The sequence below is a fragment of the Carassius gibelio genome, chromosome A4 (assembly GCF_023724105.1).
Source record: "Carassius gibelio isolate Cgi1373 ecotype wild population from Czech Republic chromosome A4, carGib1.2-hapl.c, whole genome shotgun sequence".
Lineage (NCBI taxonomy): Eukaryota > Metazoa > Chordata > Actinopteri > Cypriniformes > Cyprinidae > Carassius > Carassius gibelio.
The window spans coordinates 17958602-17977229 of record NC_068374.1 but is presented as its reverse complement, the minus strand read 5'-3'; the positions used below and the strand labels follow the sequence as shown (position 1 = coordinate 17977229).

Genomic DNA, 18628 nt, shown 5'->3' with positions numbered 1-18628 from the left:
GAACATTCCAATGCCATCACACAGCTCTCCTGTGTGTTCATGTTATTAGTCGGGTCTCACCTTAAATGATTGAGTTGAGAAATATACCTGAAAAGATTTCAATGTCGAAAAATGTGAAGCCTCAGAGCACAGCCACCTATTGCATATTTGCTACAGACCAATGGCAGTTTGAAGTTTTCTAGAAAGTTTGTACTAGTGAGCCGTTTCAAACTACCCAAAAGAAAAACACAAACGAACTTCAGTATGGTTCGATTTTTAGTTTGCAGTGGCTTCATACCCATTCGTTCTTGATTTGAATGCTATTTGGGCCTTCGGGTCACAGCAGTACTATGAAGAACTGGGATTCTAATACTATTGAAATAAACATGCTTTCATTAGATTTGCTATGCTTTCAAAAGTATCAGAGTGAAAGTTTGAGTGACAGGTCTGTGAAGAAAGAGAAGAGAAAAAAAAAAAAAAAAAAAACCCTTCCTACAGTATATTGGCATATTAAAGCTCATTGGCAAACTGCCACCTGATTGACATTTCACTGAGAACAATTTACCTGGGCCACACAGGTTTACAACGTTAAAGCCTCCCAGTTAATGAAACTATTTAACAAAGTAGTGCTAATTAACTAGGAAGAGGACAAGGAGAAAAGGAAAGGCTAGAGATTAGAAGAAAATCAAAGGTCTGTTTCTCAAATCCAAACTCTCAGCCTTGAGCAAAATTAGTTCATCTTTCATAGATGCCGATTAATGTAGTCAAATAAAATTGGCAACAAAAAAAAAAAAGTATTTAACTTTTTGGTTTCAGTTTGCATTTTTAGTCTTTACAAAATAATCCCAGGCATCTTGTGGGTGATTGTCAGGGGTGATACAAAGTTACTGAGGTGCTCTGGGTGTTTGTTGTTGTTGTTTAGTTGTTAGAACTCCTTTTCGAACTCCTCCAAGGTCATTTGTTCGATTTTCAACAAATTTTGCACACAGCAGCTACGTAGAGTGGTCGAACAACAAAAACATAAAAAATTTATGAAAATAATTCTGATTTGTCAAGTGTAATGAAAACATTAGATAATTAATATAAGCATTGTCCATTGGCCAATATCTGCTGAAGAAAATAGCCAAATCTAAAACGACAGCCGATCCGAATGGCCTACCATTACAAAAATGGAACAATCATAACATCGTGTGAAAATGAGTGTGTACTCCTTTTTTATGCAAATTAACATGTAAATGTAATAAGCAAATTTACATTTTGCTAATAACTCTGTTTTTGTTTTTTCTGAATCCGGTTTCTTCTGAAGAAACATTCTGAGCTAACATGAGCCCCTTTCACAATGCACGATGGACACGGAAAATCGCCAGGTCACCTTCTGTGTGAATGCAAAAACGTCTGGGAATTGATTCTGGGATTGAACCCAGGTTGGGGACCTAGAAACATTGCTGGGTTCAGTCCTGGAACGAGCTCTGTGTAAACAAAAGCCAGATCTAATGGCATTAAAGGTGTGTCGTAGTGACGACGCACGTTAACACGCGACTTTTTTACTGGGTGTTTTAAAGGCAGCTCAACTTTCATGACGGAAAAATGTGTGTGCAAACGTATGTGTAATGAAGCAGAGATTAGTTAGTTCCTCACTTTCTGCGCTGAAGCTGAGATAGTTCGGTAGCTTAAGAGAAAGTTAACGTGCCTAGCGCTCTCGACTCGTGCATTACACGTCACATCTTGATGTCATGGTCTTTGCGGGACCTTTACGGGTTGTGTGTGAACGCATGCACATATTCCGGGTAATCACTGGCAGTGTGAAAGTGCAAAATCTAGCACCCGGGAACAACTGGCGGAACACATTACCAGTGTATTTTCAGGAATCGCAGTGTGAAAGGGGCTATGCTTAGTTTCAAGAATTTATGATGCTTAGGGGGCTAACAGCAAATTATAAATTATTAGCCATTTCAATTGAAAGATGAAGGCTGTGATACTGTTGTCCACTTGCTCAGGAAAACAAATACATTAGATCTTTGAGGGGCAGCTGTGGCCCAATGGTTAGAGAGCCGGACTAGTTACCAGAAGGTCGCCGGTTCGAGTCTCGGTGCTGAAGTGCCCTTGAGGAAGGCACCCCGGGCGCTGGATCTATAGCAGCCCACTGCTCCGGGTGTGTGTTCACAGTGTGTTCACTTCTCACTTGTGTGTGTGTGCACTTGGACAGGTTAAATGTAGAGCACCAATTCTGAGTATGGGCTACAGTACTTGGCAAATGTCACCACTTTCACTTTCACTTAAAATTTGTCTATCAGTTTCCACCACACTGAATGAAAATAAATGGATAAATATTGTTCATTTGTATAACTATGGTGTACTGACAGTACATTGTATTGGTGTAAGTAGAAACCTGTGAAATGCTTATAGATTATTAAAAGTTTATTCAACATTTATATACCCTAATAAAAACATCGGTCAAACTCCAATCCTGACATGATTAAATATAATGCTGTCCATTCAGTTTATCTAAAGTTTTAGTAATCTTGTATTATACTTCAGTAAATTGTATCATGTTTTATTATTACCGTATTTTCCGGACTATAAGTCGCACTTTTTTTCATAGTTTGGCTGGTCCTGCGACTTATAGTCAGGTGTGACTTATTTATAAAAATTAATTTGACATGAACCAAGAGAAATGAACCAAGAGAAAACATTACCGTCTACAGCCGAGAGAGGGCGCTCTATGCTGCTCAGTGCTCCTGTAGTCTACACTGAAGACATAGAGCGCCCTCTCATGGCTGGAGACGGTAATGTTTTCTCTTGGTTCTAAATAAATGCGACTTATAGTCCGGTGCGACTTATATATGTTTTTTTCCTCATCATGACGTATTTTTGGACTGATGCGACTTATTATTTAGAATTACCGGTATTTATTTCTACTAATCTTTTATTTAGAGCTTTTTTTTTTTTAGCTTTAGTAATTTTAGTACAACTTTTTTTCAACTATTCTTTTCACCTTATATATTGATATTTTATTTTAAAAAAAAATGTCTTTCTTTCTTTATAAACACAACACGTATTAACACAACAAAGATTATTTTCAGATTTGTTTAAGCTTCACTAAAGTCAAACAATAAACTAGACTAAACATAGATTGGAAATGCAGTCATTCTGATGTTTGACTGACCTTTAGGCGAGCCGACGGGAGCTTCACTGTGTGACTTCACCATCCGGTTGTCACTTAGGTGAAGAGTCTCTAAACTGAATGAAAGATCTGTTGTCATCTCGGCCCCTTCCTCTCTCTCGTCCTCTTCATCTGGCTCTTCCTCTTCCTCCTGTGCTTCCTCTCTGTCTTTTTCCTCAGGCTCAGTCATCTTGTCCATCTGCTGCTGTCTTCTTTCCTGTAGCTTGCTGTGGTTTTCAATCACCTTATTGGCTGTCTCCATAACGACCTCAATGTTGAGATTTTGGGCTGCCATAGCGAGAAGCTCATCATCATCGTCTCCCACATCCCAGGCATCACTGGTGATGCTCTCAAACTCTTGGAAGGTGGTGGCTTTCTTTGGTTTTCCCGGCGTAGTGGTAGACAGAGGCTTGTTTCCAGCTTTCATCAGACTGCAACAGAAAATGTAGACTTTTGTTTGTATATGAATCAAACTCGCACAGAAAAATTATATCCCTAGATGTGGTCAAATCACAAAGGACAGGGACATTTTACTGGCTTCTCTGACTGTCATTGTTAGACTCCAAGTCACTGTTCACTTACAAAAAGTTTTTTTTTTTTCAGTGAAAAAAACTATTTACAAGTTTATGGAACTCAAGCTTATGAGTAAAAAAAAAATCTATTTTCTTTAAACTACATAAAAACCCATGTCAGACTAACATAATTGCCTGAAATATTGTCCCAACAAGTCAAAAACGGTAGTCTAAACGAATTTCATATTTCTGAAATTTTAAGACTTTCCCAGCATGCACTGCAGCATAAAAAATGTTAAAAAACAGTAACTACATCATTTATTTATTAGAATTTTTTCTGCTGTTTGATGACTTGTTTTTATCATTATTGTTAGCTATCTGTAGTGTTGTGATGTAAAGAGCTCATCATTTTACATTCGTTGATTGTCACCGTTCTTGAGGTTAGTTGGTCAAGTGTTGAGGCCTAAAGTGTGTTCAGCAATATAGAACTATTACAATGCCGAATCAATGGCTAGAACTGATACAGCCCATTCCCTGCTTTTAGTATCTGAACAATTAATGAAACAGGATCACTTAGAAAGACCTGTGAGTCAGCTGTCCCAATACTTCACATATGGGTTGAAATTCGAAAAAAGCTGTCCTTTTTACTGGGTAAAACATGAACGTGTTGAAACGGCTAATAACAAAAAATGTTGCACCACAGATCAGATTTCATTTATCCAGTGAGGAGAGGGAGGTGAGACAGACAATGGCGGATGATTTATTTTCAAAAAGATATGCAAAAGCACCTGTTTGGCAATATTTTGGATTTTGAAAAGCCTGTTGACTTTTGCCGAGGTGGTTTTGGAAGTTTTTTTTTTATATATATTAATTTCTTATTTAATTGGTTCCACATGGTTTACTGATTTTTAATTTATTTAAACTTTGTGTAATTTTTTTTATTTATTTATTTGACATCAAGACACGTAGTGCCTCCAAGCTTTCTTACTCATTTTGCTAATAAACTTTCTACATTTCTTATTTATTTGGTTATATATTATACGTTTGCTTAGCCTATTTCCAGTTTTGTATACCTATTTAAACTTAATGTAAGTTATTTGTTATTTTATATTAGGAATAGCTTGCCTTATAGCATGGTGTATTTTTATTTGCTTTGTTAATTAAAGTTCCATGTTTTATAAATAGGCTAAAGTGCATTTGACGTTGTATTTTATTGTTGCATATTGTCCAAATTGCAGCTAATTCGACGACACTTTAAAAGTGAAGGAAAGCGAGGATATTAGGGAAAATTCTAACGAACTAAATACGAACAATTGCTTTACTTTGAATTGACGCTATTAAAAGTGAAAGTAAAATGCACACGCCACTTTTACAAGCTATTTTAAAGCGAAGGAAATCAAGAAAAAGGGAGCGTTTTATTATTTAAAAAGTACAACTAATAGAGTAAGTTTAAAAAAAGGTGTTTTTATCATATAAATTATTTTTTCTTTTTTTGATTAAATTCATTCATAAAATAAAGAGGAAGCATTGCCTGTATTTTTAACTTACATTAAATGGGTTCATTTTAAATTTGAAAGGAAATTAGATACAATGCTTAATGCACTCTGCTCAATTTGATGTTGTATTCACATTATAGCCAGCTAACATAAAAATCAGATTCCCTCTAACAGGAAGCCTCTTAAGTGTCTCATTCCAAAAACTACAGAGGCGGCTGCTTTTGGTCTAGTTCAGGCATGCTGTTTCATGTGGCACTTCAATGGGCAGGGTTTGCTGATTCATCGTAGCAACATCTGTGGCTGTCACAAAGAAAACAGCAACAAGTGTGAACTGATAAGTATGATCACTACATTTTCATTTTATGATTATGCAAATTCAACATCAAAGACAACCCTATTCATATTATACAAACACATTTGTTTGTTTTTTATTGAGAATGATTAATCTATGCATATTGTCGAAAAGAAGAACAAAGTTATCTTTAAATAAACTGAAATGACTTGTCCATCCTCTGAAATGACTTTCATTTTTTTCATGATCATTCAATCAATCCTCCACGAAAAAGCCATGTCATTCTCTACTTTTTTTTTTATTAAACGTGCATGCAAACCCATTTTACTTTCTTAATTCCATATATTTTAAAAGTGAAACAGAAAATGCAACAGAATCCTCTTTATATATAAACAATGCTGTTGTTGGATTTTCTTTATCACAACGAAATAAAGGAAGTAAAATGTGTTGCAAACAAAACCGACTTGAAAGCAAAAGCACACACACACATATCTTCTTCTATCTTTGAACGTGTTCCTTTCAGAAACACTAACCATGATAAAATCCATTGTACACACTGTATAAACTATTGCAAACAAATTAAAATTACAGTTTCTATTTTGGAGAATGCAGTGCCTGCAAAACAACAGAATACAGTTCAAAACAAACCATCCAGACATTCAAACATAAAAAATAAAATGAAATAAATAAATACAAACGTCATCCACCAAAATACGTAACTGCACTTACTTGGCATGTAGCAAAGGGTCAAATGGGGGATGTTGGGCTCCATATACATGCTGAATACTGTGAATAAGAAAAAGTGTTAAGATGGATATTTAGAAAATTGTATTAAGGATCTTTATTGTCAACACCCCATCATTATTTCAATGAAGTGAAAACTGGTTTGACAAGTCAAGAAGTAATGAAGCAAAACTACAAAACCCAACAAGGCTTCACAATAAAGAGTTTTTAATATATTTAATTTGTTAACACGTTATATAAACAACTTTAATTAGGCTATTAAGTCAATTGTGTTGCCATCACTACTTAAAACGCACCATAGTACTACTATTGTGGTATTTTATGAATAAATAAATGTAAGTACCAGGTAAAAAGCATGATATGTGAATACAATAACCATCCAGTATCATGGCATATCACAAAATACTACCACTAACGTAGTGTTACCGTCATTGTACCAATCTGTACTTGTCTGTATGAGCTGTCAAAGATGGGCCGAGTAGCAGCTAACAGGCTAACACATGACTTTATAAACTAATCTATTAGCACAAAGCTTTGAACAATAAAACATATATTATCACCACATACACATTAATCAAACGGGAGATGCCACTGTTAAAAGAATATAATCGTGGTGATATAAACTTCATACATGACTCCATACATGGAGCTGTACAGCTAGCACACATTACATTAAAATGCAGTTAAAAACAGCCTAAAGAATATTAGATTTCAGTGACACGTGTTTTTCTGAATATTTGGAGCTCCTCCGGTGAGATCTGGCGTTAAAAGTCATTGTTGAATTAAATGCATTTATAAATAAAAACATAAATACACACACACACATAGAGCTAACACATAAACATTAGCATGAACACGTCACTCACTTTCCAGGAACCTTGGCTGTGTTTCTCTTCCAGAACTGTTTTTTGTTGCCGTCACCTGACATATTTTGGCTTCGGAGTACTCGCTCATTAATTAATTTACAGAAATGTGCTGATAAGTTGTGCAAAATGTACACGAAGAGCTTATTTACACCTCAGTTTCTCTTCGCAAACTCAGAGAGCCGCCATGTTGGTACCGCCCACCGCTCATAAGCGAAGCTGTGATTGGTTAAGGTGTCTCATGAGTGACTGCCGAACAGCCAATCACAAGTGGAAATTTCTACTCGCCTTCTTCAGTTCCCTCACAGGCCTGTTTGATTGTTTGTAAAGGAACGTTTAATTTCTAAATATAAAATTTTATTTTAATAAAATAAAAAAAACTACTAACAAAATATGAGAATGGCATGGCTTTTTCGTGGAGGATTTATTGAAAGATCATTAAAAAATGAAAAATGGAAGTCATTTCAGAGGATGAACAAGTCATTTCAGTTTATTTAAAGATAACATTGTTCTTCTTTTCTGTAATATGCATATATTAATCGTTCTCAATAATAAACAAGAAACATAAACGCGATTTTATAATATGAAGGATATAACTTAAATAAACAATAGCTGCATGTAACAAAACAACAAATCATGTGAATGATAAAAGTTTCCAATAACAAAAGTAGTATATATTTTCAAAATACTGTTGAAATGGCTTAACAAGCGTACAAAAAACCGGTTACACATCTAAAATAAATAAATAAATAATCCCTTTTTTTTTTTTTCATGTAATGACATTTAGTTGAAAGATACAATTGGAAATATATGTGGCAATAAAGCCCGACGCATGGATCACTTGATTTCCATAAAATGAATATGACAGTGAAAACCTCCTAAACAACTACTTTGGAGAACTGAGAAGAAAAACTTCAGCTTTGCTTCTTCGTATCAATTAATTTACTGAAGTAATACTGCTTGCTCTTAAAGGAGTCGACCGTGGTACTATAGCTAATAAGAAGAACATATTATATTATATTATATTATATTATATTATATTATATTATATTATATTATATGCAAGATGTACAGTATAAAAGTTCAATACGCTAAATATCTGACAGAACAAAACTGCTCTGTACTAGACATTTTAATTTTAACTTATATTAATTTACATATGGCATGAGTGGCATATGTCATATATAATATAACTTTATAAATAAATCGGTGCTGACCCCTTAATTAACTATCAGTGCCACAATAAATAAAAACAAACAAACAAAGTATTCCAATCATTCATATCGCTCCTCCTACAATAGGATTATGTGTGACGCATTTCTCTCAGGCTCCTCCCATCTTATCAGGAACGAAAGAAAACCGCTATGTAGCGAAACTGCTTTAGGAGAAAACGAGCAACATAGCAGCGACTCTAGGATTGTTTTCAATAATTCGAAGCGGCGCGGCGGTATAGTATAAACCCGTTTTGAAGATGAAAGTGAGATAACACGTGTGTGTTTGTTGTTAAGAGCAGAAATGGAGAAGCAGTCGCGTCTGTTGTGCTCCGAGCTGTGTGTTCAGCGTAGACTGTTTGAGGTCACATTAAACCGCACGGCTCTTGCGTGGAAAGACACAGAGATCACCAAAAAACACACCGGACGCGCCATATATGGAGCTGTCAAAGCGGGTGAGTTACATATCTAATACAATAATAATAACAACACTATAACATGTACAACACCGGTGCGCTGCTGCTGCTGTTGTTTGTTCTAGTGCGTGTCACAAAACTGACTGAGCTGCCTACCACATCATATGTACAGTACGTCAGTACGTACAGAGAATCGCATAACGCAGCATTTTTGACCACCTACCTATGATGACCCCCAAGTCACTAATGACGTCTTTGATGGCCAAAACGCGTCTTAACGCTCCCGCAAAAAAAAAAACTTCTCAGTATGTATCTATAATGAGTAAAAATGCATAAAATAATGTTTAGAAGTGCTGTGTTGAATGGTGCACATTATGCATTCAGAAATAAAGGTCTATGATGTTCAAAACACCACTAAAGCATGGTTATAATGCTATAAACTCTGCTGGCTCAGAATCCATCTATGGCACCCCAAAATTGTGTTCTTGTTGTAAGCACACGTTCCAGAAATGCTGCTGACTCCTGACTGAGTGAGTTCTGTGCAGACTTGAATGGTGCCTTACACGGAACTTGTCTATGAGGCCTAAACATGCAAATATGATGCTAAAATGCTGTTCACTAGGTAGAATGAAAGCCATGATAATAAGTTAAATATACCATTTCTTGTCTAGATTGTTGATGAAAGATGAGTTTCTTTACAGAATACATTTTCTACTCCTAAAGCAGCAGTTAATTTGTGTATAAAGAGTGTGTGAAGTGTTCTCAGACTGTGCTGGAAGGTCAGAGAGGTTAGTCATAATCTAGAGGAATTGGATTGTCTTCCACCTTTCTGCAGCACACACACACACACACACACACACACACACACACTGTGCAGTCCTTTCCTCTCTTCTCATTGCTCCGGGTCTTTGGTTGGGATTTGTTAATGAATCTGTAGATGTCTGTCATACATTAACTTCTTGGGTTGGGTTGTTATTTGTGTGACATAACCTTGTTTTCTGAAAACCACTCACATTTATCATGAAGCATGGATGTTCACAAGATACTCAGGGATCTTTTCAGAAGAAAAGAGTGACCACAAATGACGGTCGGGTCATTGTGTGTAGGCGGACTCCAACTTTCCAGACAGTGGGTTTGAATGCAGCTTTAATCTGTAAATGTTAGACCGTTAACGTTTCAAACCATGTTATTAACAAGGGAAAGATGTGTTGCAGTTCTCTTTCAGCTCTTATAGAGAGAAAAGTTCGATAGTATTTGGAGTTTTTATTGTTCTTCAATGTGTTTTGCTGATGATATTAAAGTTTAGGATCCTTGTCTTATATATTTTGAGCCTAAGTTTGGTTAACTTGCTACAACCATCTCCAAAACTAACAATGCCTATTATCACAGCTAAAACAGTACGTTTCCAATATACTTCAATTAAATATTGCTAATAGAAGAATAAAGGTTCCACAAAAATCACAACCTTGCATTTAAAATAAATGCCAGATGAACCTACCTGGTGTTTTGTTTGATAATCCTAGTAATAATAGTTTTATGTAAAAGAGCAGCTAAACATCTTAAAGGGGTCATATGATGCAATTGAATATTTTCCTTAAAAACAATGATATAATAAACCAACCTGCCCTCCAACCAATACGCTTGTATAGGTCGTTTGTCCAAATCCCTGAAATACAACCCATCAGAGCGTATACTACAATTGCGCCCCTATCGGCAAAAGAGGTGTAGCTCAGTTAGTAGATTATTGCGTTATACCTTGATTTCATGCTATCTTGGGTTCGATCCCAGGGAACGGACGTGCACGAAAATGTATGTGCTCAATAAATCATAGTTTAGCATGATTTCTGTGAGGGTTAGGTTTAGGGGTGGGGTTAGGTGTGGTCATTTGAATGAATAAGCCACCTACAGTAGTAAAATATGTAGGAAATACTGTGAGATCGGTGTAAAACGCCCACACATTGCATTCAAATAAACGTGCGTTTTGATTGGTAATGACGTTATACGTCAATTCATGACGACAGACGCAACGCGATACTGTCGTTATTTTTACGCCCGCTAGAGGGCGCTTAACTTTAAAACGTAAATATAGGTCGTAATAAATGCTTGCACAAACGACCTATATGGTCGTTTTTTGTTGGAGGACAGGCTCTAATAAACCTTGTTTGAAGTGAGTTTGGCTAAAAGAAAATTTTGGTTTTGTCTATACTACTATGTAACTTATACTATACATACTGGGTTAAATAGAAAAGCATTACTAAAAAGAGACTAAAATACAACTTTCATTGACTAAAACTAGACTAAATGTCATCAGTTTCCGTCGACTACAACTAAACGAAAATAGTCATGGATAGTTCTGACTAAAATAAGACTAAAATGCTCAGACTTTTAGTTGACTGAAACTGGAATAGACTAAAAAGAGTAAATATTTAATCCCAAACGAATCAAGGTTTTGGTTCACCGGAGCCAGATCTTTGCCCATGCGGTGGATGCATTACACAGCTGAGGAGAAAAGTTGAGAACTGGGTGACCTCCAATACTAAGATCCATTACACAAAGCCGGTCTTGATGGATATTTTCCTCAGGGCCATGACACACATGAAATGAAGTTTCCACCCTGCTCAAGGTAATTCAAGACGCCCTGTCATTGCTCAATTACAAGAGCTCAAGAAAATTCTTATCCTAAATATTCTATTGTCATCAGTACCCAAATGGTTTTGTTTTGTTTGTCAGTATATTTCTCAGTGTTTGCAGTGCTGTTTACAATTTTATGTGACTCACATGAGTAATGTCCTGCAACATGATCCGCGTCAGGATCCATAGGTAATGTACAGCATATAGACTGGGATAGTTCTTTCAAACAGCTGAGATAAATGTGAGGTTTCCTTTAGCCTAGTGCAACCCTCAAGCTTTAATTTGTTGTTCAAGTGATGTCATGAATGTGGTAGGCCTAAATACAACTGCAATCTCAAATGTGCCTTATTGCCATATTAATACCAAGCATGCCTGGGAGGTATGACTTGCACATTGGTTAAAGGGGAAATCCCTTCACTTTTTTAGTTTTTTTGTTTTTGTCACATGTAGTCACATGAAGTTCTGGGAAATGGTTGAAATATGTCCGTCAGTATTTGTACTATTTATACTGTGGTTTTAATTTAATAATCTTTCTCTATGCAAATTGTTTATCAGAAACAAACATACTTATTTGTTTATTTTTTAAACCTTTGCCATTAAAATAGCTTCATGTGCTGACACGGAATAAAACAGCCAAATAAATACAGCATGGTTGTCTGTGTGATTTTTAATATCTGACAATATCTGAAACAAAAAAAGTATAATCCTCTGCATTTGTTGATTTTAATGGAAACAATTTTTTTTTAATACACCAATAGTGTAAACATGGTGTAACTGTAATTTGCAAGATGCAGATGTAAAAAAAATAAAAAAGGTGTGAAAATGCAACATATGGACTGGGATTGTTGTTCTAAACCGTAGCTATACTTGCATATGTTCTTGCAACATAAATTGTATATTTTGGTTTAATAAATGTTGGTATTTTGGTTTATCTAATAAATAGAAAATGCAAATAATATAAATAAAATGCTAGTATTCACTGAATTTTTTTTTAAAAGGCTGCTATATATGTCAGTAGACCCGTAACTAAATATTTAGGTAATAATAATAGGTCATGTAAAATAATGACTAAAAATAAATATATAAACAAAGTGTTTTATTTATTTTTATTTTTTTAAACTGCCTATAATGCAGTAGGTAGAACATTTAGGTTTTGGACATGTTGAAGGCAACACACCAAACCATATGTGACTAAACTCAGTTTGTGAAATCCTGTAGTTCTGCATGTATGCTGGTTTTGTGTACTGAAGTTAGTCTCAAACTATTACAATCGTACCTTAATGTGGCAAATTCTATTCAGATCTGATACTCAGTGGCCTTTCGGCTTTATGTAACATTATACGTTTGAAGAGGAATGAGATGCTATTTAAGGCATCACTGTATGTTTTGAATGGTATGCTACAATATTTAATTGATCAGAATGAGAGATGAGTGTCCATAAGGGACTATACTGCTATAAGATAACACAGGTTATATGGCTAGTTATGTATTTAATTAGGTAGACTTAATAAAGATGTTAGGTGATGATTACAACTTGCGATCAGAATGATTACAATGCGTGTTAGTGTGCGTAGAGTATACAGCCTCAGATTGTTGCAACACTGAGCCATCTTTGGGAAGGACATATGTATTTGGCAGAGAGAGAGAGAAATTATGGTCCAGGACCCCTGGAATGTCAACTATTGTTGAGTGCTATTTCCTGTATCCATTAGGTTTACTGTCTCTTTTTAATGTTGTTACTTAACACATAAATGAGAGCAATCGGAACATTTTATGTAATTGGTTGTGTGTGTGCAATATGGTTTTTTGTTTTTGTTTGTTTTTGTTTGTAATAATAGCATACAGGGTGATTGTGGGATAATTTGAGCTGAAATAAGTGAAAGGAGGTGAATGGACTGTAAATAACTGGATCAAAAGAATGTGTTTAGTTTTTTGCTTTTTGTGAAACAAGTCTTATAACCCCAAAACAACATTTGGTGTTGTATATATATATATATATATATTTAATTTAACCCAATATATAATATATTTATTTTTTTATATATATACATATATATTTTTTTTTTTTTACTTTGTGTAATTATTTAATATTTATTTCTTGACAAAATGTTTTAAAATTTTCTGGCCCAAAATTTTTAAATAAAAAAATTAATTGTGCAGTCATGTTTACTGTTGTTCTGTGAATTTTCATAGGCAAAATCCAGTCATTTCGAAAGGAATCCAAGCGTTCAGGAATGTTATATTATGGCAAAAGATTTACGCATGCAGATTTCGCAAATATTTCAAGTCAAATTATTTCTGTGAAAATTCATAGAACAACAGTAAACAGATTTGCGGTGTTGACCAACAGAATATTGCTATGTGAACATTATTTTTATTCTCTGTTTCATTATTATTGTTGTTGTTAGTATTATTATTATTTGGTCAGATATTGTTAGTGGATGCTAAACTACGAAAACTAAGAATAAATGCAACATACATCTAAAATCCCCTATGAACTCTATAACTCTGCTGCTTCATCTTTACATCTCAGCTTTTTACCTCATGCAGTATTCATCCATTATACAATAACTCCCTAATACAAGTATCATGAAACTTTTATCAGGTTGTTGTTTCCATGTTATTATGCTGTTAAGTTTTTGACTACATTTGGGCATATGGTTTCATTAGGCGGTATACAAATGAAATATACTTGTTATGTCTCATAAATGTGTAATGAAGTTTTAATGAAGATAAATCCTTACTTTAGGTTTATCTGGGTATCAAATAAAGCTTCTGAAGGTGTACTTTATTCCAATCCACATAACTCTGTGATCTTTTGAATGAGGTTAAACCTCATTGACTTCCTCTCCAGGGGTTTTCTGGAAATTATGTTACATAACACAAGATTGACTCATTTGGTCACAAGCTGTCAGAATGCAAAAACCTGTTTTGCTTAGAGAAATTTTCCCTAGCACAGAGACAGGGATGATGGAAACTGACATTTACATAGTGTCTTACTGCACAGCAAACAAAATGAAGCAGTCGACTTCTCCCGGAAATCCCAAAACTCACATTTTGCAAACCCCAAGTCAAAAGCATTTTACATAATAATTTACAAATTCAGGCATTATTGGAAAAAATAAATAAATACAAAATCCAACACTGCAGATGATTTGAGAGAAATTACGTTATTCGTTTTTTTTATTTAGCTGACGCTTTTATCCAAAGCGACCTAAAATTGCTATATACGCCTCTGGAGCAACTAGGGGTATGTTTCTCATGTTATCTGACCCACCTCTCTTCTATACACAGGTATTCATTGTGTCCCAGTGTGTGAAATTATAGCAGTTCAGGAAAAAGAAGATGACTCTCCTTGTAAAGACACTGGGAAATGGCAGAAGGTTCCTCCGAGCCCAGCGGACTCATACCAGCATGCTTTCACAGGTACACCATCATATTCAGACCATCATCTGCTTATCTGGCCACTGATAACGGGGGAATACATAGCTTGTTATTTTATCTATATGATGTGAGTGTATTATCAGAACAATACTGATCATGCAGGTCTCCGTTTACCTAGTTTTTGGAATAATGTTGCATTTTCATTTGTTTTTTTGCAGTGTTCTACATAGAGAGGATGAGGCAGCACTGCTGGCGGTGCAGCAATGTGACTTTTCACTGCTCTGTACATTCCACGTGTCTGCTCTGGGTCCAAACTATTAGGGAACAACTTGCATTGTTGAGTGCGTCCTGAACCGTTTATTATTATTATTTTCTGTATCTGAAAAGTTTACTATTGTAAAATTACACACACATAAACTACACATAAACTATAGCAGGGGCTTGGGTGGGGGGGGGGTGTTTGGGGCAACTGTGACCCAATGATTAGAGAGTCCGTAGTTTGCGGGTTCGAGTTGTAGGTCCAGCAGGAATTGTTGTTGGTAAGAGTGAATAACCAGACTGAGATGAGACCCCTGAGCAAGGCACTGAACCCCCAAATTCTCCGTGGGCACCGCGGCAATATGGCTGCCCACTGCTCCGGGTGTGTGTTCATGGTGTGTGTGTATTCAATACTGTGTTTGTGCACTTGGATGGGTTAAATGAAGAGCTCAAATTCCGAGTATGGGTCACCATACTTGGCCACATGTCACTTGGCCACACGTCACTTCACACCATAGCAAAAAAAAGATAAGTTATTGTTAAAGATTGGTCAGTGATTTCCACACCAGTTTTATTTCACACCAGTTTACCTCAGTAACCGTTAATAACAGGTCTTGTTTATAATTTTGAAAAAAGTAATAGTTGCAGAATAGTTGCTCAGTGTCCATTATGTGTATTTACTGTGAACATGTTTTTCAATAACTTATCGTCTATTCATACCACACATTTGGTAGTACATAATTATGGTATACATAAATAATGGACCCTAATCCATGGTTGGCATATCGTGATAAAACCTCTCTTCCCTTTTAATGTTTGTTTTAATCTGCCAAATTAGCTGGTATTTCTGCTAGCCACTTTGTTTCTGATCTGTGCTTGGTAGCTCCGCCCAAAGAGGAATCTCAGCTGGTTAAAAATCTTTATCCAGCTGTATACTACATATCAAATATGTTCTGATCTGCTTTAAGTCCGGACAGGCAAATTATACACAGTTGTACCAGTTTAGAACATTTTTTTTTTTTTTTTTACATTTGAAATAACCAATATTATTTCTTACCAATCCTATGGAAAGTTTTGGGGTGTTTGGATTCTAGTGTAGGCATAAGTACATTGTTGGTTTTCTCTATATTGTCACATTAGAGGAAGTTTTTCAAAAGAAACTTAATGAAGCAGTTTTGACTGCCTAGGCTGACTGTTGTCAAACAAAAGCTCATTTTAATGCTCTGCCCACTGCTCATTCGCAGCCAATCGACCAAAGAATTTGCTAGTGTACATCAACCCCTATGGAGGAAAACAACGTGGGAAGCAGATTTACGATCACAAAGTGTCCCCCATCTTTTCCCGGGCTTCCATTTCCACCGATGTGATTGGTGAGTGCACGTCAGCGGCCTGCATTAACATTTAAATAAAAAATGAGCTTTTATGCTTTGCAAATAGATCTCCATTGGCAAATGGCCCCACCTGCCAACACATCCCACGAATATGATTTTATTTACAATGCCATCTATTAACGGAGCTGGTCATAATGCAAACTGTGATAGTCGATAAACATAGAAATGCAAAGACATCCATTATTTATTAAGTTTGAGGAAGGAAGACCCTGGGTCGGTGTGAACATTAGCTGTTAGAGCTGAGGTTTGCAGGCTTACTCAGCAGTTGCTTGAGGGTCTTCCTTTTACAACCATGCACACATTTTGTAAATGGTAAAGCACATGTCTGGCTGGACAAATACCATTCAAACCAAATCATTAGAGGAGCCAAACAAGATGTTCTGCCAACGGTTTAATAAGCTCCATTCATCACCTTTGGCATATATCATCAATGTGATCCACAGGGGTCAGTCCTAGGCCCCATTCATTTTCAGCACATCCCTCCGAGTTACAGCTTTGCATCAGTAGTGATGGTAAAGAACCGGTAATTAAATGTACTGGAGATTGTTTTTCACCCCAACTTCAGCTTCATCATTTGATGTGGCTGATTGATGGTCTCTATCAAGCCAGCAGAAAAATGCAATTTAATTGCCAGATGAACATAATGATCTTTCTCTCCTCTCTGCTCAGCCTCACTGTCACTGTCACCATTAACAATGGCTTTTTCACTCTTGTTTCTATAGTTACCGAGCGTGCAAATCATGCCAGGGACCACCTCAAGATGGAGGCTGATCTGAAGAAGTATGATGGGTGAGTGGGTGTCCTGTTGGGAGATTACGGTCACTGTGCGGCGACTCTTAATTTGCCCAGTGAGGAATGCGTCCTCTGCAGCAAAACTCAGATTAGCATTTGCACATCAATGCACATCAGCCTGGCACTGCGGCAGGTGACGGCGAGCAGCTTGGGAAATGACGACTGCAAAAAAAGTGGCTTTTGGTGACAGCAACATGGATGCTGCTTCAAAGCTGGGCTAGAGGCGGGATTCACACAACAACTCTGAGTGCTGGGTCTGGATTTTTTCCCTTTACCTTTTAACATGCATTTCTGTGTCACAAGCCACTTTCACACATAAAAGTTTATAAAATTGTGGAACTTAAAAGTGCCCTAGAATGGAAAACTGTCTTTAACTTCGCATAGTTTAATAATAAGAGTTTTATACATAGAAAATACCTCAAACACCATTGTTTCCTCCTTGATGTAAAACTAGTGCATGCAAAAGACTACTGAAAAAGAGGTGAATCCCAACATAACACCGACATTACAGTCAGGATTGTTAATGTTTACACCCCCAACATTTGCATAACGTATACCAGCCCATCTTCTAGGCCAGCCAAATCATAGATGCAGTGTTGCCAGATATTGCTATTAAAAATGAATAAAAATACACTAAAATTGTTTCGAATCTTGTGCAATTAAGATAAGATAAAGATGGAACGTCTTTTGTATTATTAACTTCTTATATATATATATATGTGTATGTGTGTGTGTGTGTGTGTGTGTGTGTGTGTGTGTGTGTGTGTGTGTGTGTCAAAAAAAGTGGAAAGACGAGTCAAAAAAAATGCTTATAACAGCTGGATATGGCAGCAACACAGAGGCTGCATCCATGCCCTCACTCACAACTCTCTCTCAAGCCTTGTCTTCACCAGCATCTCACAGCGATCATGCTCATACCACAGATGTTAAACACTCTTGCAGTATCTCTCAAAATCTGTATCTTCATCGGATACTCGTTCAAACATGTAAGGTTGAATGCCTAATCTCTCCATCGTCCACGCCGGACAGTAGAGATCTGTTTGCTGTGTGAGCCATGCTGTGAAACAGCCAATGAGAGCAGAGCTCAACTGTAGTATTCATGACCCTTCCAAATAAGGTGATAACAAGACCATTTCATTCTAGGGACAAATCCTAGGGTTGTAAATGGACATGTAAATCTGTCTTTTTGCCCTTACCTAAGCCACATACCTTCTATGTAGAAATATTGTTTCAATGCATTCTATGGCACCTTTAATCGGTACAGGTAGCACATCTATTATTCTCACAAGCAACAAGGCTTTCATCTTAGTGCTATTGCTACTGCTTAAGGTAGTGATGCACCAAGCAGATGGTCAGCAATTGGTCAAAGTCAGGCCATCAGCTTTTGCAGTGTGTTCTGCACTGTCTCTGTTGGGCACTTTTTGTTGAACTGGTATTTGGCAGGCGGTTAAAAGATCACCCTGATAGGCTGTTCAGTTTAGCGAACCAGTGCATGA

At 36.4% G+C, this 18628-nt stretch overlaps 2 protein-coding genes across 4 annotated transcripts in view; one reads left to right on the top strand and one right to left on the bottom strand.

The window, feature by feature from the left end:
• Positions 1-7361, bottom strand: part of LOC127972257 (TBC1 domain family member 22A-like) — a 129940-nt gene extending 122579 nt beyond the window's left edge. For 2 of the 3 annotated variants that reach the window (XM_052575621.1, XM_052575641.1), the window contains exons 1-3: positions 7053-7282; positions 6172-6228; positions 3146-3573 (exon numbers count right to left, since the gene is read on the bottom strand). In XM_052575621.1, the coding sequence (XP_052431581.1) occupies positions 3146-3573; positions 6172-6228; positions 7053-7114 (547 nt within the window). In that variant the 5' untranslated portion in view covers positions 7115-7282. Of the gene's footprint in view, positions 1-3145; positions 3574-6171; positions 6229-7052 lie in introns of all 3 variants that reach the window. The other variant, XM_052575630.1, reaches the window with a different exon arrangement.
• A 1023-nt stretch (positions 7362-8384) lies between these two features.
• The window catches only part of LOC127972266 (ceramide kinase), a 29266-nt gene continuing 19022 nt past the window's right edge, over positions 8385-18628 (top strand). The window contains exons 1-5 of the mRNA XM_052575657.1: positions 8385-8715; positions 14602-14733; positions 14910-15032; positions 16194-16319; positions 17063-17129. Of these exons, the coding sequence (XP_052431617.1) occupies positions 8565-8715; positions 14602-14733; positions 14910-15032; positions 16194-16319; positions 17063-17129 (599 nt within the window). The 5' untranslated portion in view covers positions 8385-8564. The remainder of the gene's footprint in view (positions 8716-14601; positions 14734-14909; positions 15033-16193; positions 16320-17062; positions 17130-18628) is intronic.